A 26,969-nucleotide genomic window follows, 5' to 3' on the forward strand; every position below is an offset into this window, starting at 1 on the left:
CTGCTAAAAATCTCGTTTGAACGGTTAAAGAATATAATATAGCCTGACACGGAATTTTCCAGCCAACCATTTCGTGATTTATCGTTAACATACTAAAATAGATACTTTTTTGATAAACTAATTTTTATCAATTAAGCAGATGGAAGATCACGTCTAGTTCGGATCTTAGACTATAATTGCTCACACACAACACTATTCTAGGTGAATTTCTTACTAACTAGAGTATAAACAATTACTAACTTTAAAATACATAGTTATTTTTCTCTTTACAAAGTGTATTTGAATAAAATAACTTTTTTTGTTGGTAAATCGTCGTGTTGAAATAATATTGTTATCCGAGGTCTTATTAACTCGGAGCTTTCATAAAGTGGTTCTGTCAAGAATATTTCTATTTTATAAAAAATCTTAAAAGAGTTTCAAAGGCCTTTGAAGTTTTCATCTCTCCTTATATATATCTTGTAATTTAACAATGCAAGTACTATATATACTACTAGGAACTTATAAAATAGCATGACATACTAAATCATAATCACGTAACGTGATTTATGGATGCACAAAAATCTAGCCAGTGTGGTCTTATAATAATATCTCATTTTGTATTGTAAGCTGAATAAATAAGTTTTATTCGATTTTCTATTCGATTAAATCAATTTAGTTATTTTTATTTTTATACTCAGTCCGTCCACAAATATATAAAAGGAACAAAATGCTATCTATCCATGATGTTTCTAGTCTAGTATACCTACCTATTTTTCAAAAAAACATTAATTATAAATATTATTTTTATTTTGTTTCAGATTTACAAGGAGTGCCACGACATATAATATTGTGAACAAGTGATTTTGTGTTTCTGTGATATTGAGTGATTAATATTAGTTTTCTTAAGTTTTAGTTTCGTTTAATTTATATCTGTCAAAGATAAATTAGATTTTAAAAATAGCTTTCTAATTAAATAAGACGTGAGAGTTTTGGTCGCTTGCGTGCGTTTCACTCGAAGTCACCACGAGGACTGCGACAAAACAGCGATGGCTTGGCCTGAAGTTGTGCGATGAAGCAAGTGACGAAGAGGAGGGGATGGACGACCCTAACGCTGGCAAGCGGCCTTCCGTGCTAACCATAGACCGGGCTGCATTCCTTCTCCTGCGGGTTAAAAGAGCTTTTAAAAAGAAACGACAGCAGAGGAAGGAAAAACAGTAAGTCATTTAAAACATAGGTTATATTAACCGACTTCAAAAAAGGAGGAGGTTACTCAATTCGATCGTATATTTTTTTTAAATGTATATTCGGGGATAAATTCGTGGTTTTTAAACAGATTTTGATAATTCTTTTTTTTTTGGAAAGGAGATATCCTGAGTGTGATACCATGATAAGGTAACCTGGATCTGATGGTGGAGTCCCAGAGAAATCGAGGGAGACCCTCGAAAATCCGCATTACCTTTTTACTGGGTGTACCGATTTTGATGATTTTTAATTTAATCGAAAGCCGATGTTTATCATGTGGTCACATTTAAATTTCATTGAGATCTGATTACAACTTTTGGAGTAGTCTTTAATAATGCCTATTTACTTGACAAATTTTTCGTCTACCTACGTTGTATCACTTGTCGCTGTAATTTTAAAGTCAGTTTTTTTAAATTAAATTACAACCTGCTATCGTTTTTAATAGGATAATAGGCATATGCTCAGCAATAGGACTTTAACAGTTAACATTATTAACATTTTTCAATTTGATAAAAGATTTATTCTTATCGATGATTCTTATAAAGTAAAAAACGAAGTGTTTAACGAAATACTCATAAAACTGTTGTATTCTATAATTAATAAATTGATTGTATTATTTTGTGATGTTTGTATTATGTCGTATTTTACTCAATGCCAGACAACCCTGTGACTAAATTGACAAAACCAACCAAAAACCATGCTCTTTTGAATAAAATAAGCGCTTAACAATTTGAAAAAAAAAGTACATGTGATTATGACAACATTTCTTTTTTTGAAGTCAGATAAGAATTAATGTTATGACATTTTTTTATCTTCTTTGTTAACAAAATACTTTTAGTACCTAATACAAAATTATGTAAATATGGGCATTGACATTCGTCTCTTGTACGATGCCCATCTTATGTAATGCTCATCTTATATATAATATTGATTTGGTTTAGGGTAATACTGTGGATTCGTAAGTAAAACAACAAAAGTTCTACTTATGATGATTATAATTAAATGTATTTAATTTCGTCTTGTAGTTTTCGTCAAAAGAAAAAGTCTATTAACATTTTAATCAAAAAGGATAATTGTTATAGTAGTACGTGTAAAAAAAAATTCACGAAAGGAAAATAATTTATTCTATCACAGATTTACACTGTATTGGGATTGATATGAGGGACAGTAGGCTTAATATCGTCTGCTTTCGTTACGTGTTCTACTTTTTCTTGTAAAGTCAGATCTTTCTTGACCGACGAAACAAAAGGTGGAACGAATCGATTAGAGTTAAAGTCATTTTTGATTTCCTTATCTCCAACGATTTTTATTTTATCATTTTTAACGTTTTCTTTCTTTTTGTTAGTAAATTTGTCGAAAATTATTGGAAATTCCTGCTTTTTTGGTAATATGAAAATTTCAACAGCCTTTGTTTTCGATGGCGTCACGGTTGGTTTGTTTTGTATGCTCTCTAACAAAAGTGGTAGGAATGGCAAGTTATTTTGGTGGTTTACAAAACTTTGACTTTGCTTCGGTCCAAATTCAAAGAGAATGTCTTCTTTTACGTTTTCGTGTGAGTCGCAGCAAAGAGTCGAAGATGTGGGCTCTCTAAATGAAAACAAGTCATTTCCAGAGAGAATTTTGTTGATAAGCTCAGTAGGATTATTTTTTGTAGCATCTTTGATATACTTTAAGCTAGAGCACGGACATGGTTCTGTTATAATAGGTTCTAATTTCGGAACTATAAAAGGATTATATTCATTAGCTCCTAGCTTTCCGATCGGATGCTCAGGCTGCATTGCTAAATCTGTAAAAAAAATAGTTGATGCCAAATGCAAGGAATGTAAGTTTACTTATTAAGGCGACTAAACAAATTAATTTTACTATCACACAATTATATGCATATTAAAAGAATGCATATTGTCGTTATTAAATTTTGCCCTTTACTCAATACGCTTAAGAATGTAGAAGAGCAATAGAACCAATTAAAATTATTGTCGTACACTTAACTACTAAGAAACAATATTCGATAAAAAAACTTACCTTGCGGACGTGTATTAAAATAGAAAGCAATATCCATTTTGCCCATATTGACGAGAGAATTGGTAACAATTGGCATTGTTCTCCATACTTTACCCACATCTCGAGACATAGCTGCTGATAGGCATGCCAGTAGAAAAGCACATATTATACGAAGCATGACCTAATAAAAAGAAATACTATTAATAAATCTTAAAGACTAAATTGTGTATATCAATTGTCAGTGATAGCAATCAAAGACAATTTTCGGAAAGTTTTCAAAGGCTTAACAAAATAAATTTTAATAAAACTTTCAATCTAACCGACTAGTCTAAAAAAAAAAACTAAAAGTTCTATTTAGGTACCAGTGACAAACTGAAACTTTTAATTCAGTGTTACAAGAGTTAGTTTTGTTGGATTCGATTGACACGAGCAATAAGAATAAAAATTCGATTGAAATTCCGTTCGATTCTAATTCAGAACATTTTGCAACATCAATTTGTTTGCTTATTGGATACGAGTTTTATGGTTAGGCTTGTGTAATGCTGTTATTACCTACGATTCGGGATTTTTATTTTTATTTCCTTTGCAGTAAAAGAATAACAATAATACTAAAGAATTTACATCGGAAAAATTTATAACTTGTAAAATGTACATTTTTAATTACAATAAAAAAAAAATTTAAAAAATACTATTTATTTATTCGCTTAAAGGACTGGCTGCAAATAGTGCTAAATAGTTTAGTTATTTTGGTTATTGGAAATTACAAATCAACAAAGTTTAAGCCTAACAAATTAAAAATAACACGAATTTTTAGTTATAAACAAAAGCAGAATAAATTAAGAAAAAAAGATAAGAAAAAATATTTTTATAATATTTTCAGTAATTTCATCTTTTAGCTTAAGTCAAAACAGTTTCAAGTGGCTTTATAACATTGAAAATAAAAATCGTTAACAATTTTGTTTTACAACTCATAGCTTGCAGCAACTCATTTACTAATGTTTAGAGAATTTAGATAAAATACGAAAACCGTATCAACATTTTTTCCCACCACACCAGGCGCATATGATTTATAATCCGTAACACGTACTTAAACAAACATTTAGAAAATTTTGGACTTTATGTTATATAATTGACATTTTATACGAGTAAAATTAATTTATGTGGTGGTGATACGTAATGGTTAAAATTGATAACAAGTTTCTTCAGATTCATGCCTCATGCACCCGAGCATTCACCTCGTTACGTCTGCTTGTAACGAAAGCGGTATCGTGCACTTTAATCAAGTGCCTCATAACAGTGTTATGATTATCGAAAATAAAAAACGAATATTTGAATAGCAACGGTACAGTTTATCGTTTAAAAATGCAATTTTTTCGCAAGAGTTTTAAGAGGTACATTTTAAGGTCTCTTTATTAACCGATTTCAAAAAAAGGAGAAGGTTACTCAATTCGCCCGTATATATATATATATATTTTATGTATGTTCGGGGATAGCTCCTTCGTTTATGAACCGATTTTAATAATTCTTTTTTTGTTGGAAAGAAGATATTCCTAGTTTGGTATCATGATAAGGAAATCAGGATCTGATGATGGAATTCCAGAGAAATCGAGGGAAACTCTCGAAAATCCGCATAACTTTTTACTGGGTGTACCGATTTTAACGATTTTTAATTTAATCGAAAGCCGATGTTTATCATGTGGTCACATTTAAATTTCATCGAGATCTGATTACAACTTTTGAGTAATCTTTGATAATGCGTATTTACTTAACTATTTTTTCGTCTACCTACGTTGTTTTACTTGTCGATATAATTGAGGTCTGTTTTTCTTCGTTTGCCTGCAAACACAATTATTTCTTCCGTACAATATCAAATGACTAAGGTTTCGACATAAATTCTTGTGAACCACAGAAGGTTGGATAAATTGTTTGGAATTTTAAAATTGTGTTTCAATAAAATTCATGTTATAAATAGATAATAAATCATATAATTATAAAAGAACGCGTTTTGATGATTATTATAATTTTATTGGTCATCTGTAATACTCTGAAGAGACCGTACTTAAACGTTTCAGTTTTATGGCAGAGATGAAGTGTCCCTGCGAGGTTTATCCCTATTTTCAGCTAAATGCGTACAACGTTACTCGTGTTGCACGGACGATAAAATTTATTTAAATTGTATTTATTTATAAACGTCGATTTCAGTAACGGCTCGTAAAATTCCTATATTGCCTTTGGTTGGAAACAGCGAAACGCACGTATGGCCCTCATGTACTTGCCGCTCGCTATTTTGGTATGTCATTAATTCGGATTGATTTTATTTTAAAAGCTATTATTACAGGAATAAGTTACAGGTTAACGATATTGTTTTTAGATTCATAGTTTGTTATATTATTGTCACAATATTGATCCCCAATTCGTCGATCTATTACTATCGTGATTATTTATGTATGTATATTTGTATGTGTAATGAATTAAAATAATTATAAAAATAATAACTAGACTATTAATAATTTACCTATATTATGATATATTTGATTATTCCAATTTTGTATAAGATACATATAACCGAATCTTTTTTTACATTTTTTTTTTATTTTTGATTTATATTCTGTAATAGTTCAAAGGGAAAAAACTTAATAATAATAATAATTAAGCACGAAATTTTGTAAATTATTTTGTAAATGCATGGAATAAAGGGCTTTTTTATTTTATTTATTTATATGTATACGCGTGTATTATAATATGTAATCTATCGAACACTATTTGTTTTTCATCATTTGAATCTTCATATATTACACTTCCTATCCGTCGCTACTATATCGTGTCCTATGCCCAAAGGTTATCTGGAAGATATCGCTCTTCAGCGATAAGATCGCCCTTGTACGTCTATGTTTTTATATACTACTCTGTTTGTTGGTATTTTGGTATACAGTAAAGAGTAAACAATATATTATATAATATGAAATTTCGCACATCTAATATATAAAATTCTCGGCTTGACCGATTCTCATGAAATTTTGTGTGCATATTGGGTAGGTCTGAGAATCGAACAACATCTATTTTTCATCCCCCTAAATGTTAAGGGTAGTCCACCCCAATATTTTTTTAATTTTTAGATAAATTATTAATTTTTTATTTTATTATGATTTGGCGTTGAAAAATATATACAACTCTTAATTTTTCACTCTTCTACCACCAGCCCCTATTTTTAAATAGAGTTTAGCTGCAAAACAACGTTTGCCGAGTCAGCTAGTTTGTATATAAAATTCTTATGTCACAATGTTAGTTACAATACTCCTCCGGAACGGATGGACCCATTATTATGAAATTTTGTATTGATGATGATGATGATGATGATTATGTGTGCATGTCGGGTAGATCTGAGAGTCGGCCAACATCTATTTTTCATACCCCTAATTTATATGGGGGGGGGGGATTAAGTGAAGTAAAAACATATATAGCAAAACGACGTTTGCGGGGTCAGCTAGTAGTTTATATAAAGAAAAAAAAAATATTTATTTAGAAAAAACGTTTACATACATGATACCATTGTTGGGACATCCTTTTAAGTAAGTGTTTTACCTGTGTCAGGATGTCCCGCACTTAACATTATCATAATTCAATCACAAAAGACAAAAAAAAAGAGTTTATTTATTCATTTTTCTGTGTGTGTGTGCGTGCGTGCGTGCGTGTGTGTGTGCGTGTGGGTGTACGTGTGCGTGTGCTTGTGTGTGCTTGTGTGTGTGTGTGTGTGTGTGTGTGTGTGTGTGTGTGTGTGAGTGTGAGTGTGTGTGTGTGTGTGAAGAAGAAGCAGAACAGAACAGAACAGTTTTTTAAATTACGAATAAAAACACATTAAATCAATAAAAAAAAAACATTACACACACTACCACGTATTTGACATAGACAGGAATAAATACTTTTTTGTTTATAATTATAGAAGTATAGTCTTTGACAACAGAATCTTAATGATGTTCAAACTTATAATTTAAATTAATTATGGTCGAATTTCGAACATTGGGCGACCCTAGAAAATTGTTATTATTCGTATGAACTCGAGGTTTCCATTATTAGATTTTTTGTTTCTAAAGCTTTTCCTTTCAGTTTGGTAATTTTTTCAATTAAAAAAAAGAAAGTTTTATTATTTTCAAGTTTCAACTGATCAGTTTCACTTTTTTTTTAGTTTTAACATTTTTAGCACTTGTTCAAAATATTTTCATTGGTCCTAATGGAAGTAGGTCGTCATCATTTTAATTAAAATAATAAAAACTAGTCAATTTTTTTGTTTAATTTTGTTAAAAGCCGCTTCGAATAATTAAAGTGAACCCAAGAAGTTTACAAGTGCCAATGTCTACTGCGAATTCGTTTAAAATGTAAATCTCTTGGAATTTGGTAAACGTCTTAACAATGTCGAGAATACAAATGATGTCGACTGCCTAGATTTATTTGGACATCCTTCCTTCGAACCCGTAGTAGATTTCGGGTGCACGATTTTATTTTCTAAGTCCTCTTATACGTTTTTTTGAAGTTCAGTAATAGGAATAAATAATAGATTAGATGATAAATTATCAATTTATAATGATTTATTTTCCCAGATATTTTCAAGCCATGTGAATGGAATGAGCATATCAAATTTTACTAGCCAAGTTTTAGTACCAGCTAAACCAATTATAGATCCAAAAAGAAGAAACGATTTAGTTGAAGAAGCGTTTTTAGAACAAAAGGATATTCTATTAGACATGGTAAATGTTTAGTCTGAGATTTCAGATAATATTTTGTATAATAAGACGTACATTAAATCAATAGCATTGCTGAGTTCAGTAAGGAACTCTAGTAAGGTAAGTAAGTCTCAGAGTAAAACTAGAGTGAAGTTAATGGAAAATGGTTCAAATATTTATTGTATTAGATCCAATTGAGCTCTTGATCCAATGTTTATAACCATTTCAATACATTTATTCAATCAAAAGTTCTAAAAATGCTGAATCTAAGATAAAGATCAAAAAAAAAACAAAGTCCCCAAGCATCAGATATGAACTAACGAGGCAAATATCTTGCTAGTAACCTACTATATATATATAATGAATGTAGTAACTGTGTGAATTTTAGTTAGAAGCTAAACTAAAAGAGGTACAAAGTAAGAAGAAGAAAAAAACTGACCAAGTTGAAAATGGTCATGAAGGTATACATACAAAATGTGGATTGCAGTCAAATAATGTAGATCTTAATTTAAAAGCAAGTGGAATACTAGGAGTTGGTGAAACTGATGTAAAATTAAAATTCGGAGAATCTGGTAATATATTCATAAAAAATTATAAAATCTCATAACTTTTTATAAATAACTGTACCATTTTTTATTATTGTAGGCAACAACACTTTAATTTTTAATGGAACAGGCATTTCTAATATTGGGAAAGTTCACCTCAATTTAGATATTGGTGATGGCACTATCAATATACCTGGATTAAATAATTTATTTAATGGTATGCGTCACCTTATTTATTCTTACATAAGTAAATTAAATCAGTTCAAAAATGTATCAAAACCATGCTAGTCAAAACTTTCTTTTTATTATTTCTTTAAAAAAATAAAATTTTTATTATTTTCTTACATATGAAGTAGCTCTTAAGTTTTTTTTTAAATATCTTAAAATTCGAAATAAAATTAAAAGCGGTGAAAAATAAATACAAAAATATTTCATTGCTAACATTTCTCTAAAAAAAATTGACGTATGGTTGATGAAAACAAATTCCAGGTCGGGCTGTTATGAGAAGTCTATGCGATAGTCGTGTAAAAAATAAAATTGATAAGGGAAATGAGATGAAAGAAGGTGAGAATGAAAAAAATAAAGTTATTATAGATACTACATACCAAGCTAGAAGAAGTTTAGATTTTCAAAACGTAGTAGCATCTGAAAATTTTACCAATGTATTAAGTACTGAAACAGTATATCCTGATCAAAATCATAATTTTAATGAAGAAAGTACAACTCTTGTTTCATTTGACACGGACGCTAAAGAGGTAAAAAAAGTAGATGATGAAAATAAAGATGCAGGGATTACCGGTGATTGAACTAGACCTATGTCCTAAAAAAAGTTTATATAATTTTTCATTAAAATAATATGTGCAAGTCTAATGTTATTTACATACAATTAAATAAAAAGTTTTTTGATTTATTTATACGTTTTAACTTAAGAATCAATCGAATAAATTATAGGCACAGGTTTTATGGGATATTTATTTATTTATTAATACTTTATTGCACAAGAAATTAAAGAATTGTAATGAGGTGTGAGGTACGGGGAGATACAGTAAAAGGCGCACAAGTGTTCCGGACAACGCTCTGATTTATTCTGCATACATATAATGAAAATACATGTCTTATAAACTAAATGTTACTACACTACACCACCGGGGCAAAATAAAAAAATAAAAATTAATTACATAATTAAGTTTTTTTTTTTTTGTATAAGTATATAATGTAAATATGAAAAGTTTTAATAAGTAAAAGTAATAGTAATAAAACAATTAGTATGTATCTAAATATAGTATACAATAATTTGAAATGATTTAGAAATAAACATTAATTATTTATCTTTTACAAAAAGTTTTGTTCTATTTTTATGAATAATTTCAATTTTATTATTTCTCAAAATTTTTACATTCGGTTCCTGCTCTTCAATAACTAAATACGGGCCATTATACAAGGTATCTAATTTTCCTCCTGTTTCATTTTTTACTAATAACATATCATTTGGTTTGTATTTTATTTTATTTACCTTTTTATCATATTTCTGTTTTCTTTTCTCTTTAGACTTTAACAAATTTTCTCTCGCATCCCTATTAGCTGTCTGTAACCTGTACTTTAATTCTAAACTGTAATTGTCTGGATTGTATAAAGGTTCAATGTCAGAAGAAATTCTACTAGGTATTTCACATGATTTTCCAAAAACTAACTCGTATGGTGCATATCTTGTACTTGAGTGAATTGTATTATTATATGTAAAACACCAAAATGGTAGCCATTGGCTCCATGTCTCTGGATAGTTATCACATTGTATGCGCAAAAATGAACCTAAATGTTTATGTGCATTTTCAAGAGAACCAATAGTTTGATGATGGTATGCAGTAGAACTTAGTTTTTCTATATTTAGTAACTTACAAACCTGTTCCATTGTATCCGATATAAATTCAGTTCCACGATCCGTAGTGATGACCTTTGGGATTCCGAACCTTAAAATGAAATTATTCACAAAATTCTTAGCTATACTTACCGTTTCCTTATTTCTAAGAGGATATGCCTCTACAAATTTACTTAATTCACATTGTATTGTTAATATATATTTATTATCTTCTAAATCTCTATCTAATGGACCTATTACGTCTAGAAAAACTTTTTCCAAAGCAGAACTAGCTGTGGTTGTAATAACTAGGGGTTCCTTAATATGCCTAGAATGTTTACTTTTTTGACATTTTTCACACTTTCTAACGTAACTCTTAACATCATTTTCTATTCCTGGCCAGTAGAATTTACGTTTTATGTTATTTACCATTCTGCGAATCCCAGCATGTCCGCTTGTGGGTAGCAGATGATAGTCGTTCATAATAAATTGTTTTTCCTCGTCACTATCTATTCTTTTTATACCTTTCAAAATACAAATCCTTGGACCGTTATATTTATTTTTACTTTTTATTTCTTCTATAAGACTCCTTATAAATAACGCGTTATCTTCTTTCTTTATAATGCATATTTCTCTAATTTCTAACTTTTCACATATTTTCCTCAATTTTTCCACAAAAACGTCTCGCGTATAATGTGCTTTAAAATCAAGGTTAACATATAATATATTTTTATTTTTATTAAATGCGAAACATTCAGATTCGACATCCATATATTTTTTCTCTTTCATTTTTCTTAGTTCTTTTCCTTGTATTAAACTTAACTCAACTGATCCACTCGGTATTCTAAGTATTTCCACAACACTTGGTTGATCAGGCCAATTGTTCGGGTCAATACTTGGAATATCGCTTATCATTCTATCATCTCCACTTTCATTCTTTCTTTCTGCCTCTTTTACTTTCTTAGCCTGTGCTCTTGTTGTTACTGCTAATAACCTTTCATTCATAGCTTTCAAATCTTGGGAAGTCATACTTATTCGCGATAAAGCGTCCGCTATTACATTTTCTTTACCTTTCACGTATACTACTTTAAAATCATACTCTTCTAGTGCTAACCGAAATTTTAAAAGTCTACTTGAAGGGTCTTTTAGTCCAAATAGGTATATAAGGGGTTTATGATCCGTCATAATAGTAAAAGTACGTCCAAATAAATATGGTCGAAAATATTTTACACTCCAAACTATGGCAAGTAGTTCTTTCTGTATAGTTGGGTAATTTAATTCAGCTTTATTCAAAGATCTACTAGCATATGCTACAGCTCTCATGTTATTATTACAAAGTACTGCACCTATTGCTGTCCCTGAAGCATCAGTTTGTAATATAAATTCTTTTGAAAAATCAGGGTATTGTAGAATGGGTGGATTTATTAAAGCATTTTTCAAAATATTAAATGATATCTCACACTGTTCAGTCCACTCATATTTGACATTCCTCCTACAAAGTTTATTTAAACAATTAGTTAATTCAGCAAAATTTTTAATAAACTTTCTATAGTAATTACACATTGCCACAAAACGTCTCAACTCATCGACGTTCGTCGGTATTGGGTAATTTTGAATAGTCTTAATTTTGTCTTGGTCTGGTTGAATTCCTTTAGAGGATATCGTATGGCCTAAATATAATAGTTCTGTTTTTAAGAATTGACATTTACTCGGATTTAGTTTGAGATTGACTTTACGTAAGCGTTCGAAAATTTCTATTAAGTTTTTATTATGTGATTCTAAATTTCTTCCGAAGCAAACACAATCGTCTAAATAAATAAAACAATTTATATAGTTAAGACCTGACATAGCTACTGACATGACTCTAGAGAAAGCGCTGGGACTGATCTTTAGCCCCATAGGTAGACGTTTCATTTGAAACTGACCTGTACTAGTTGTAAATGATGTGATTGGTCTAGATTCGGGTTTTAATGAACATTGATAATATGATTGACTTAGGTCTAAATGAGAGAAATAAATTGCGCCTGATAACGAATCCAATATCTCTGTTATGTTTGGTAATGGAAATTTATCATCCTGTATTACTTCATTTAACTTTCGATAGTCTATAACTAATCTCCACTTTTTATTATTTTTGTCATCTGATTTTTTGGGTACTAACAATATCGGACTGGACCATTCACTTTGTGATGGTTCTATTATGTCATCAGCTAACATTTGTTTAATTTGTTTATCTACTTCAGGTTTTAAACTATGTGGTAATCTATATGGTTTTATATAAACTGGATTTACATTTCGTTTCAAATTAATTGATTGTTCACACAAGTTAGTAGTCGTAAGCTTATCACCGGGTAAATAAAATATGTCAGCATACTTTGAACAAATACTCTCTATACTGTTACGTTCACTTGTACCTAAGTGATCAAGTTTCAAAGATTGCAACAATGTTTTTGCACGTGTAGAGTTCGAAGTACACTTATCAAAAGAACAAACATTATACTCTTTTAATGGTAATAGCTGAGGTTGAAAAATTGGAATAATAATTTCTTTGTCACTAGTATTCATTAATCTAATAGGTATTATGTTATTTTTTGGTTTTACTATTAAACTAGCTAAAAATAAATTTTCTTGTAATTCTTCCTGTACAATCACACTATCTTCTTTCACATCTGAATTTAACTTTATATAATGAATAGTTTCGCATCGTGCTGGTATCGTTATATAGTCTGTACATAATTTAGGTGAAGTATATAATGGTATCTGGCTTTGTTTTTCATTTGTTAACATTAATATATTTTTCTCTAAATCGATAATCGAATAAAAATTGTTTAGAAAATCTAACCCAATTATTCCATCTGATTTACAAGGTAATTCCTCAAACAAATAAAATTTGTGTTCATAATTAGTTCCATCTAACGCCTGTAAAGTTAAATAAACATAACCCTCTGAATATGTCTTGCCACCTATACCGTTAATGACTATAGGGTCTTTATGTATCGGTGTATGTTTCGATAATATACTACTACGAATAGCCGATAAAGATGCACCGGTATCTAGTAACCACGAACATTTTTTTCTATAGATATTTAAGAATATGTATTTTACATTGTTTTCGTAATTTAAAATATAATTTTTAGTCCCGAAAAAACTGTTTCGGTTCAGTAGTTTTTTCTTCTTCAAGTTGTACCGAACAAATATTTTGCTTACTACGGTTACCGCTACTATTGTAAACTCGACGGGGACCTCGAGTCGGGGTCGAGTGGTTTTTGTTAGAATAATATCCTGAATTATTATAATTATTTTTAACATACATACCTGTACGAGGGGTATTATTGAGATTGTTGTTCCGTCCACGATGTGAGTAAAAATTAGTTTTATTGGTTCGTCCGCCTCTGCCTCTTTGGGAAGACCTATAGTAGGGGATTCGATTACCTCTTCTTTGCGCGTTGAATATATTGTTAGACGATGAAGGTTGTCCCAACTCCTCGTCTTCAGCAGCACGGACTGCATCCTTCAACTCGGAGTAGTCTCGAGCTGATATAATTGTGCTGAGTCGCCTATTACGTAATCCATCTGCAAATCTTTTAATCGCTAATTTTTCATTAATAGGTCTCAATATCTCACAAGCCTTCGGGTTTCCGTTGCTCTGTGCTATAGTGAGGCCTACAAATAACTCAGATAATTTATCTCCATACTCATGAATTGACATATTATTTTGAGATAAGTTATTTAATTGGCTAAGTATCGCATTTGCTGATTTTTTTGTTAATAAAGAATTTCTAATATCATGGATTAAGCTATTTACATCACTATATTCGCTTTTTAATTTTAATTTAGCACATTTAGTTAACCTGGTTTTTAATACAAATGAAATTAATAATTTTTTCTGTGTGACATCTACAAGATATTCATCATACATTTCAATTCCGTCAATAATTTTTTCAGTAGTTTCTTCCGTATTATCCATTACGGGAATTAAAGAAGTAGCAGTTTTTAAGTCGAACCTATCCATTTTTGTTATTTCCGATTTTTCCATTATACTATCCACACAATTAATTTTGTAACTTAAAATTTTATTATATACTAATTTAATGCGTTCTAATATTCCATAAACATAATCTTTTAATTCAACTTTACATTTTTGTTCGTTAAAAATATTAATAATATCTTTATATTCACGAAATAGTTTTTCAGCTTTTACAATTTTTTTATTCACATTACCTGTATATTGTAATCTTCTAGTGGGACCTAATTTCCTTAAATCAATTTGAATTTCACTTAACTTATTTAAAATAATTTCTAATTCTTTTTCCATATAGTTTTAAACTTACAGTCAATATTACACATAGTTCTTACATATTTTACGTAAATATGGTATGAAATCTATACACAGAAATTAACAATAGAGGGGAGGGAAAGGTTTTCACTTCACATATTTTCACTTTTCATTTATATTATTATTACTTTTTAACTTTTTACTTTCACTATTCACTTTTCACTATACCGTATCTCCTCCGTCAGCGTTTGTAGGGTTGAATCTGCCAGAAAACCTCTGCCGAATTCTCGTAAAAAATTCAGACTGCATTCTTTTTTCTATCCATTTTCTTTCTTTATTTCTCCAGCTTTTCCATGCCAAGTAAACCATAGTACAAATAAAAATTATTAGGGCCACGGTGATTAAAATATTACTCGTTTTTATGTTACTTTCGATTTCTGTAATTCCTCCAGTGTTACTCCCTGCAGCGGCATTCTGCGTTATTAATATTTCCTTATCTTCGTTTTTCGAGTAATTTTTCCCCATATTATTTATTAATTAGATATAGTTTTAATGAAAGTCTCACTTTATTCACTGCTCGTTATAAATTATAAATTCTTTAAAAGTTGCACCGAGGCACACTGGAATCCGTCGCGTTTGCGTTTTGCGCCGGTCACCCGACACTCGCAACCGCCACGGCATGGCAGGGTCGCCATGAGGTGTGAGGTACGGGGAGATACAGTAAAAGGCGCACAAGTGTTCCGGACAACGCTCTGATTTATTCTGCATACATATAATGAAAATACATGTCTTATAAACTAAATGTTACTACACTACAGTAAAAAAGGCGGGCTTAATGCTAAAAGCATTCTTTACCAGCCAACCTTAGGAGGTTCAAGAGCAGACGTTTGTAGGTGTGTAAAATCGAGTATTAGTAAAATTCAGATAAAGAAGAAATCAGGGAGGAAATATAAAGTAGCGTTAGTGGCTTAGTATATACATGAGCAAATAAATTCATATATATACCATAAAAATATAAACATACATAAACAGATACAAACTTGCATACTGATATTTAGTAAACATATTGATATTTAGTAAATTATAAATAATTTTGTATTTAGAAAGTAAGAAACTTTCTTTTAGTTACTTTTCAAAATTAGCCGAAGAAACTATGGGCTACTTGATCCAATAATAAACAAGTATTATTGGCGAAAGATATATAATTAAGTTATTATTGGCGACAAGCAAACCGAAGCGTTATCTTTATACGGGAGAAAATTGACAGTTTATAAACTGTTACTGAGGATCATTGTTATTATATATTCATGATACTGGGATAATAACTCTAAAGTGTTTAGGCAAAGCGGAAGACATGGACAAACATACAATTCAGAGAAAAACATTTTTTAAAATTTTTATACAGCTACCAATAACGTTACTACTACTCCATAATAATCATCGATTGATAAAGAGAGTCAATGTTAAGCGCAACACTATTAATAATGCCAGTATCTTTGAACAAACATCTCAAAGATACCAAATAAACGAACTTCAAGGCATTCATTATATAAATGTTCTTGAAGGCAGATTTATATATGACTGACGTGTCGTGTCGTGTCGCATCAGAAGAGAATCGGTATCATACATTTTATATGACAACGTTTACATTTATATGTTCTGTCATGTCGTGATGGCTTCTGATGTGTCGCATCAGAAGCGATCCCGATTCGCATCAGTTAAGCGGGTTGCGGGGGGTGCTGAAACGACGCCATCACGACACGTCAGATTAATGTGAACAGTGTTGTGTTATGACGCATCAGCGTCGCTTGCTTATTTAGGTAAATTGTAAAATAATAGTTTATTTGGCAGTTAAAAATGGATGACTTAATTGAAATTGTACGACAATATAATGTTATTTATAATAAAAAACATAAGCAGTATAATATATTATATATTTGTCTATTGATTGGATGAATCCAAAATCTACTTCCCTTTCTTTCTTTTTTTAAAAGAGTTGCGAGCATTAAAAATTGAATATCTTTTTCAAAATCTGAAGCTCTCTTATCTTTTAGAGCTGCGGCTGTATTGATTTAAAATATCGTTAAGATGTGTCAGAATACGATATAATAATGTAACTAGCCATCACGTCACGACACGACACGACACGACACGACAGTCAAATATAAATCCACCTTAAGTGTAATATCATTCATAACACTAAAATAGCCACAATTCGGACAAGTGCTAGTAATTTATTTTTAAAACTTTTGTCGCTAGAGGAAGTTCTTTATTACGTTACCTAAGAGGATGAGATAAACGAGGTCCTCACAAAAAAAAAAATAATATAATATTTTCTTTAAAAGAAAACCTTTACACGTAAAATCTCAACGGACCGCTGCTATTTTGAGATACATCTTTTGTGTTATACCTGTTTTTTCTTCTTCTTATTTTTCATTGTTATCAGACCCGACGGTATATTTGCGAAAGTACAAGAACGTAACTTTCTTTATTTTCATCAATGATTGCTTTTCATTACATGATTTTTAATCCTTGTATCCTTAGCTATATCAGCTAGCAGTATATGATATACACATTTCGTTTATCTTTGAATTATTCTAGCTGTGCCCGCGACTTCGTCCACGTGGAATTAAAAATAAAATATTGTTTATTTCGCAGTTACAAAATAAATATTTTTATAAAATAAGAGTAGCCTAAGTTACTCCTAATTACATCAGCTATCTACCAGTAAAAGTCTTGTCAAAATCGGTCCAGCCGTTTCAGAGATTAGCTGGAACAAACAGAGAGACAGACAGACAAAAATTGTAAAAAATGTTATTTTGATATGTGTATCGTGTATACATTCATAATTATGCATTTATTGTTTTAATATTATAGACACTCCAATTTTATTTATTTGTATAAATGCAACTTCACATTTGTTTTACGCACACAATAACTTGTAGGTATACATAAAAACCCACACATATAAATGTAGTAAAAAATCAATAATTAATATTTACGTTATGTAGGTGCTAGAAATTTTTATAATGATAATTAATATATTGTTATGATTTTTTATGCATGCGTCACAATCATCATAAATCACTGTTATCCATATGTTATATCAGTTTCGGATAGTAAATTATTTTGGATTATCCTTTTATAGTTTCGGTATATTCGGTACATATACTTGAATTTTAAGCACTTAAAAAAGTAAAATAGAAATATGTTTTTATTGCATCTTATTTTAATCATTTTGTACTAAAATGACTTATCTAAATAAACATAATTTATAAAATAAATATTGTTATTTTTGATTTTAGTAAAGTTATTTTTCACCTGTCATAATTATGTACATACAACTAGAATAACGAAAAAAAAAAAAAAAAATCAATGATACGAAGCTCAAATACATTTTTACGTAATGAATTGTGTTTCCTTTCCATTTAGTAACATTTTTTACCATAATACCCGCATTTACATAAAACCCGATGATGATGGACGAAAGACGTCGTAAAAACATTGTGGATCATTAGACTTCGTTAATAGTTTCTGCGGTCGCTCCAGAACAAACCACTTCGAACCTTGCTTTTACGAAAACGAGACATTTAAATTTTTCGATAGTATATATCTTCATAACTATTTATCATAGAAAAAAAATAAAGGTTTGTAAAAATAATAACAGGATGATAAGTTAAGTTTATGTAAAGAGAATTGAAACAGTAAGTGGATCTCTCAAAGCCGGGCAAAGGTCTCTTCTCCTGTCTAGGAAAAGGTTTGGAGCTTTAACTGACAGATCGCTCAACTACATATGAGTGTGTATTTGTATAAACATAAATATGTGAATATTTACGACGGGGAGTCGAAACTGCAACCATCGGCGTTAATAGAACCATCGGCACCACAGCACCGAAACGGTCGTCTTATATATAGAAAGGTTTTATCATAAAATAATTTATCGGTGTATGTAACTTTGGTACATAATATAATATGTACCCCTTAAGTACATAAGTCTCTCGACGAGCCGAGTATTTTCAACGGTTCAACTTGTTCAGAAAGCTCGTGACATCGAATTCGTCCACTAAGCACTACGAGTATATTGGCGAAGTTCTATTTTCTCATTTTCAGTTTTATAGTTTCTCTGTTACATTTGTGTTAAATTTATAGCGCTAGGATTTTCTCGTTCGCTGCGGGACATTTAATGCTACAGTAAGTGGTCTTTGTGTTGAGGTAATATGACATAAATAATATCCTTTAAAAGATCTGAAATATTTATTACGAATAAAATATAAGATTATGGGTTTTGATATAAGTAATATTTAATTGTTTTTGATGACGAAATATTATTCGACCGAAACAAATTTACTTTTTTTTTTGTAATTTAAAACATTAACTTATTCTAGTGCGTTTGTTAATTTTTTTTCGTCTATTTATGTTGTATTACTTGTCGATGTAATTGAAGTCGTTTTTTTTTTTAGTTTGCTGGCAAAGACAATTATAAAATGTGCATGTATAATAAAACATACAGGAATAACAATATAGGTAATAAATTGTCAATGTGGTCCAGTGCGGCAGCAGCTGCGGCGGCCGCGGCCGAGGCGTTCGTGAGTCGTCGCGGGCCGCCGCCGTTGCTGCGCTCGCGCACACTACCCGCCATCATCGCGCCTGGCTTCTCGATACTACACGCTCAGATCGACCCACAACGCACAACTGGTAAGTTGCTCAGAACAATTTTAATAGATATTACCATTTTATGTTATTTTTCGTCGTTTTTTTTATTATTATTTATATGACTGTCGGCAAACAAGCGTACGGCCCACCGATGGTAAGACCCAATTTCTAACACAATATGAGAATTCTTAATATATATCTTAACAATATTTGATTAGCTCTTTCAAACAACAAAGTTCAATTTAATTACATTAGTAGATCAAGCCGTAGTCCTGACGTTTGATCTCAGATCAGTATTCAAGATGGGTCTAGTACAAAGCAATATACAAACACAAAACAAATGACAAAATCAATGAGTTTATTTGATACTACTAATAAAAGTTAAATTTATAAATATTTATATGCTAGTATTTTAGGAAATAGTTAACTGATATACTTTTTTTTTAAATAAATACACAAATTATTTGATTTGACATATAATCTGTAACATTAATGTGATGGAATATCTTAGAAACTACATTTTGAGGAATTTATATATATTTTTAATTCTTTATATTTTGAATTAATTAACAAATTTATTTCGAAATTTCACAATATTATGTAACACATATTTATTACAATTCACAACTTAAGAATAAAATAATTACAGAAAATTGTGGTATAAATTATGTCCCAGAGAAATTTATATTTAAAAACATATAAATATAATATGAAAGTCCAGGAGTCGAACCCACAACCCTGGAGCGGAATCTTCGCAACCGTCAGCGTTAAAATAATATTGAACATGGTATAAAGTACCTAATTCCGTTTCATGTTAAAATTCCTATATTATTCTCTTTTTACTCCTTTCTTTTCCGTTTAATTGAAATAATAGACTAGATATAAAATAAGTAAAGAAATAAAATGCATTTCATTTATAACACTTTAATAAGATACAAAAAAATATTTGATATCTTATATTAGCTCCTCAATTTTTTATTGCTGAGTTTTATTTTTCGCTCTAGGGAAAAGGCTAGCGTTGGCACTTCTCATAGAATTGTTTATTTGTAGCTATAAAATATTTTCGATGAGAATATCAGTAATAGTGATTTAGTTATTATAAAAATCACTGTCCCTAAAACTATTTGTAGTGTAAAGTTCGGAATTACAAATGTAACAGATCTAATTACGTATGCATGTTTAAGATATTTTTAAAGTTTTTAGAGGGGTTTCTATAATCGATGATGCCAGTCTCTATTTTGACCCAATTTTTCTGATACTACTGATATTCGAGTTCATACAACGAGACAGAACTGCGGAAACTTTTCATCTTGAAATTCAATACGAATTTTTTGGAAGAGTATAAGGCACAGGAAGAAAAATCATTATTAAAATTAGAAACAGCTTGAATAAATAATACTGCTTGAGAGCAGCAGCAGACCATAATTTAAGAGTTCCCGAGGTGAGTTAAGGTAACAAAAGCTCTTGGGGATGGCAATACACTTGTAATGCTCCTGGTGTTGCAAGTGTCCATAGGCTACGGCATCCTCTTAAAACCAGGTAGACCGAACGTTTATTTTTCAAATTGTTGATTAAATAAATATGAAAAGGCTATTGCGAATGTAAGTAATTTCTACTCGAACACATTGGTGCGAAAAGTTAGTACATAAAATAGTTATCCTTAAGAAAGGTAAGCTTAACTAAAACATCTCTGTGTTATTAAAATGAAACACGCTCTCTCACCGATTTCAAAATTTATTACGAGTAACGTTATGGGATGTTTTAATAATTATAAAAGATAAAACTAACACCTTTCACGTTAGCAAACATCTGTGGCTTCAAGATCTTAACCTGAATACCTTAAGCATCGCGCTCAACTTACTCTAATTAATAAAAACTCGAATCCAGCAAAACCTTTCTAAAGAATTTTCTCTTTTAATCTTGATATGAGATGAAATATTTTTATGTAATTATAATGATGCATTGCTAAAATAATTTTATAGTAGTTAATTATATATCTATTACATTTAAACTACTAGTTTTAAGCGGTTTCACAAACGTTAATTTTTGATATCATTATATTGCTAACACAACTCCGTAAAAATTTAAAGTCGTTAATTTGAAGTCAAACGTTGATTAGGGTTTAAAACTATTTCTTAGTAGAATTTGATATTCTGTCAAGAAGTAGGATCATTATTTAATTTATTTATAAAATGAAATAGTTTTTAAAGCCGAAGACGGGCAGCAGCGTCTTCGATGCGACAAAGCCAGCCCTGCGGTCACCAATCCGCCTACCCAGCGTGGTGACTATGGGCAACACATGAATGGACGCTATTTTTGGCGCGAACGTCTGGGGGCCTATGTCTAGCAGTGGACTGCGATAGACTGAAGTGTGAATAGTTTTAAAATATCTTAAGACATATGGGATATTCACTTTTAACTGTGTTCCTTCAAATGAAGGGTAATGTAGGTGTTGTAGATCATGTTCTGAAAAAAGTTTCCTAGCCCTTTTTTAAAATTTACTTTGTGTTAATACACTTGGTACTCTGGCAACGTACTTCTGCATAACTGTCTAGTCTTCTCGAGGAAGTTTTCGTCTGCATTTTTTTATTGTGTAGCGATTTTGATGACTTTTATTTAATTGGAAAACTAGTTCCTATCGTTTGGTCCTATTTAGGTCTCTTTTAATTTAAACAAGATATGACAAATACTATTTGAGTTATATACACCTAATGATGTGTATGTACATACTTATCGATCTAATTTGGAATCGGTTTTTATTTGTTTGAGATCAAACAATTATTATTTACTTTTTGCTTTGTATTACTTTCCCAATTTAATAATATGTATACATATAACAGTGTCATAATGGTTCTATAATTTGGATTTAAATCCTGAATCATGCTCTAGCGTGCTTTAAAGCCGTTTCGCTTAGCGCATTTCAGGCAGCGAATTCGGTTTGCACGCGACGTAAGGGCGCTTTTAGATACTAAGTTAAAATATTTCGAATTAAAACCTAACATTACTATCTTGATCCTTATAAAGTACTAAAGGAAACGATATCAAACTAGTATGATGTTGTTTATTTTATAGTCGTTTTCTAGACGTTTCCCTTAAACTTTTTCAATCGTTTTTGGTCCTAAATTATACAGACTATGTTATTTCATAAACTTATATCTCAATGTGTTCGAATCTAATCAGTCAGATGATATAGCTATGAAAATACATCAGACAAAAATACACAGAGGCTTTTTACACCCTTAACTGTAATTAGTACAAAATTAATAATTCACTAACCGAGATTCCAAAAATATTATAAACACCTCATAGCGATTGCTACTCATAGTAGGTAATATATTTCGGTCCGCAGGGGAGCAGCGTATATTATAGTGAGTGAATTAAGCTCGACCCTTCTCTTTCACGGAAAAGGAGTCCTATGACCATAAGTGGCATGTTACAGGTTGAACAAATTTATGAGAAAATGTATTTGTATCGGCATTTTTTTTGGTGTTATTAAACAATATTTGTAAAAAACAGCAGAAACGTTTAAATAAAATATAGAAATAAACGAACGGCAAATAGTAAACTAGACGTACAGTTTATTAATTAATAAAAATAATGAATTAGCAAGCAAATATAAACTATTTAACTTACATTGTTCCTGTTTCATTTTGTGAATTAGCTTTATCGTAAAAAGAGTAAAAATATAACAGCATTTTAAATGTTTAGCTTCGTACTATCTCCATAATTTTTAAATCAAATTTCTACCTCAGCTCTGCACCAATTAACTTAGTGCAATTAGGATCACAAAAGAGATAAAAACTCTCATATATGCGAGAAAATGAAAATTATTTTTGAGTAAGTTAATTTGCATTTACAATGGTACGTGACACGAGTATATTACTACTTTTTTAAACTTGAAGACAGCTTGTTGGCCGAAACATTTTCGATGGTAATTTTTGTGGTATAAAACCCAAGTGTTTTTCAATACGTAATAGATATTGAAGGAGCTTAATAAGTATAAGATACCTAGTCCTAGTAAAGTAGGACTTAAAACTAGTATTACTAGTTTTTGGTTTCACGTTATAAAAGTAAGAAATTAAACAATTAAAAATTACAATGATATATACGTTTAAAAGTATAATCAAAGCAAAAACGTATATAACAAATAACGTTAAAGAATAAATATATAAGCAATGACACACCCCTTCCACCTATGAACTTATTTACTTCTAACATAGACATGTCTAGACTTACTGACTGGAAGGCTTCTCTGAATGTGTTTTATGAAAGTTTATTATTTAATCGAATAATAATCTAATTTATATCGTGAAGTGATTTATGTGTATACTAATATTTATACGGCTACCTTTTGTGGAATAATTACATATTTCATTATATTGTTTACTTTTTTTTTTTTTTTTTTTTGGTAAACAAACAATATCACACAGCCCAGTAGTGTGATGTTAAAGGTTGAATGCGATCATAATTAGTACAACATACAATGTGTATAACATAAAAAGTTAATAAAAGTAACACTAAAATAAAATGTAGGACGGATTACAGGTGATAAACTGATCTACAATAGATACATTACATACACACACACACATACATTTTAATGAAACTGATCTAAAACAAGATTTTTGTTTGTGTTAGGACTTGTTATCACAATATCTATTGTATTATACTCTATTCACATTTAAAAAATAATGACTCTTCACTGTCACTTCGCTTAGACACGTTCCTTGAAAATTTAAATCTTAGTAAATTAGAACGCCTGTCTGAATGGCTTACTTCAAGTGGTCAATTTGCCAAATACGTCCTAATTTTTAAACGTTGTCCTAATTGACTATGATTTTATTCTTCAGGACGTGACAAGATAGGTGCCAACGTCGACTCACTAATTTCTAAACTATAATACATTTGATAAACAACGCTAGGCCATTAATATTTATTGTGGCACAAATCATAAACATGATTTTAAGCGAACTACATATATATATCTTTTTATTAACATTTTGTTATTATATCTACGTAAGATTGCCGGTGTAGGCTGTATGAGGATTGCGGAAAACCGGGATGTCTAGCGCGAACTTGGGGAAGCCTATGACCAGCAGTGCACTGCAATAGGCTGAGCTGATGATGATGATGATGATGATGATGATTTTGTTATTAGAAATACAGAAAAAATTATGTTTCCTGTGTGTATGTATCTACTTTATAATATAGATTGTAATTTTCAAAATGAACATTTTTTAAAATATAAATGTTTCCATATTCATCAACAATAAATTTAACGTTCCATGGTACTTTTAATATTTAATTCAATTTTTGACGTAACGTCTAATAAATCGATAAACGCCTGTATGCACGAAAAAGGATGACTCATTATCCCGTTGCGCTCAATATCCCGTTACGCTAATTGTACGCTTGCGCCGCATCTATCTCTCTTCCACTCAATTGGTCTATGCGCCTGAGGAGATGTTTTGTTATAACGTTGTCACGTTAAACTATCGTCCGGAAAGACACTTAGAACTATAAAGACAACCAATTTTTTTTGTGTCCATAACATCAATCACAACATTGTACTAAAGTTACATGAGGCACCTACCTATATTACTTAAATTTATGCTGTATAAATAATTTATACCACACAAACTATTCTATAAAACAAACTGAAACATGAAAATATGTTAATTTTACTCGTACTCTACACGTCTGATTGATATATAACCCTTGCAAAGTGGGGTTGGATTTATAATAAAAAAAAACCTATTACGCGCAATAAGACCCGTGGACTGTTTGAAGCCGTTAAGTATTTTAGGATACTGTACAATCTTTCAACCCTTTAGAAATTTTCAATCCTTTCATTCCCATATCAATTTAATGAAATTTTTTAGAATTGCCGTCGGTCTCCAATGGGGTGATGTGCTTAAAACACAGATGTCCGTGCGGTAAGGGGATTGATTCCTTCGAACTACACGGCCTTTCCTGCAACAAGAGTAGGTAGGAGTAGGTAGGTAGACTGATGTCGAGACTTACAAGGATATACACGCATATAAGAATCAAATGTTTGAATAAATACAAATATCTGCCCCGAGTGGAAATCTCACCTGCTACCGACTGCATTTTAGGCAACTACACGTTCCACTAGAGAGTATATTGAAACGGTTGTCAACCATAAAACAAGTGTTTGGTTACGCCTATTTTCTTGACATTCAAGATAGTTACGAGTATATACGTACCTCAGAGTATCTGAAAATACTGGCTTCATTAATCCCAGTGTGTAAAAAAGAACTGAAATAAACAATAATATTAAAGGTTGTATATTGGCTATTCGACAGTTGAGCAGTGTGATTGCATTCAAAATAATAATTCTATATAATTATTTTTAATATAAGAACAAATCTTTGCTGTAGTTTTTTTTTATATAGATGTTATATTTAAAAAAACCGATCGGTAAACAAGCGTACGGCTCACCTGATGGTAAGCGATTACCGTGGCTTATAGACGTCTGCAATACCAGAAGCATCGCAAGCGTGTTACCGACTCTATCCCTAATTCCCCCCAGGAGGTCTGATCACTTTACTCACCAGCAGAAACACAACACTGCTTGAAAGCAGCTTTAGCTGTGATCTTCTTTAAGGTCGAGGTACTACCCCAGTTGGGCTGCTCCATATTTTGAGCAGGAAATTTCCTGCTGTGCTCTACCTCAGTTGCTTCAGTTTCAGACAACTTTATCAATTAATAAAAAGGGATTCGGAACAAAGGTTCTTTCATAAAATAAGAAGCACTTTCTTCCAGTAAGAATATTCTGACACTATTTATTCTCATTGAGAAAGTACATTAAAAGTGGACATAAAGTAATGTAATATTGTTCTAGACAACAAAGAAGTAAGGATACCTAATTTTTTAGGCCCTTTGTTTACGAAAACATCCTGGCTAAGTCGGTAAAAACGTTATTTAATGAAAAAATTACTTTCTGATTTTTTGTGTACCTTTATAATCGTATTACAAAGATGAATAATCAATTCATTGGAGTTAAGGCATAGTCCCTTTAAACTTTTATTTAAGTTTTAAAAAAAATGTTTAGTAGGGATGGAATCCAATTTGAAGAAAAAAAATATGCACATTTTTCGAAGAATCCATGTTGTAAATACGTATCTGGGGGCACGGTAGTGCCCCCGCCAAGACGAGCCAAAAAAGAAAAAAAAAAAAAAAAAAAACGAAAAGCACTACCTATCTTTTCTCGAAGTGCTTCGTCGTTTTTTTGAACCCCCATAACTTGGGTTTGGATTATACTAGATAAACAAAATTCTCGGAATATAATGTCAATAGTAAACTTATTAAACATATAAAGTTTCAATTACATAGCTCTTATACTTTAGATTTTATTGATATCTAAAAAACCCCGATTTCGTCACTCACTGATGATCATCAAAATTCTTAGAGTACTTCCTGAAGTCCCAGAAAACTGAAATTTGGTATGTAAGCTAGTATTAGTACACAAATAAGAAAAAAATTCTAAAACTTGGAACTTTTACCCCCCAACCCCTTAAACTAGGGGATGTAAGTTTGTATGAGACTTCCGCAAAATTTTGATGCTAGAGGTCTGAAAATTGATATAGGGACTCCTAGTTACTCCGTCTTATAAATAATAATAATAAAATACATCAAAATAAAAATCGGTTATTAGTTTATGTCGAAAATTTACATTT

At 30.7% G+C, this 26,969-nt stretch overlaps 1 protein-coding gene across 1 annotated transcript in view; it reads left to right on the forward strand.

The window, feature by feature from the left end:
* The first annotated feature begins 1,074 nt into the window (after positions 1–1,074).
* Positions 1,075–26,969, forward strand: part of LOC123657385 — a 217,165-nt gene continuing 191,270 nt past the window's right edge. Inside the window, exons 1-2 of the mRNA XM_045592938.1 lie at positions 1,075–1,193; positions 19,166–19,311. Coding sequence (XP_045448894.1) covers positions 1,075–1,193; positions 19,166–19,311 — 265 coding nt within the window. The remainder of the gene's footprint in view (positions 1,194–19,165; positions 19,312–26,969) is intronic.

The sequence above is a fragment of the Melitaea cinxia genome, chromosome 10 (assembly GCF_905220565.1).
Source record: "Melitaea cinxia chromosome 10, ilMelCinx1.1, whole genome shotgun sequence".
Taxonomy (NCBI): domain Eukaryota; kingdom Metazoa; phylum Arthropoda; class Insecta; order Lepidoptera; family Nymphalidae; genus Melitaea; species Melitaea cinxia.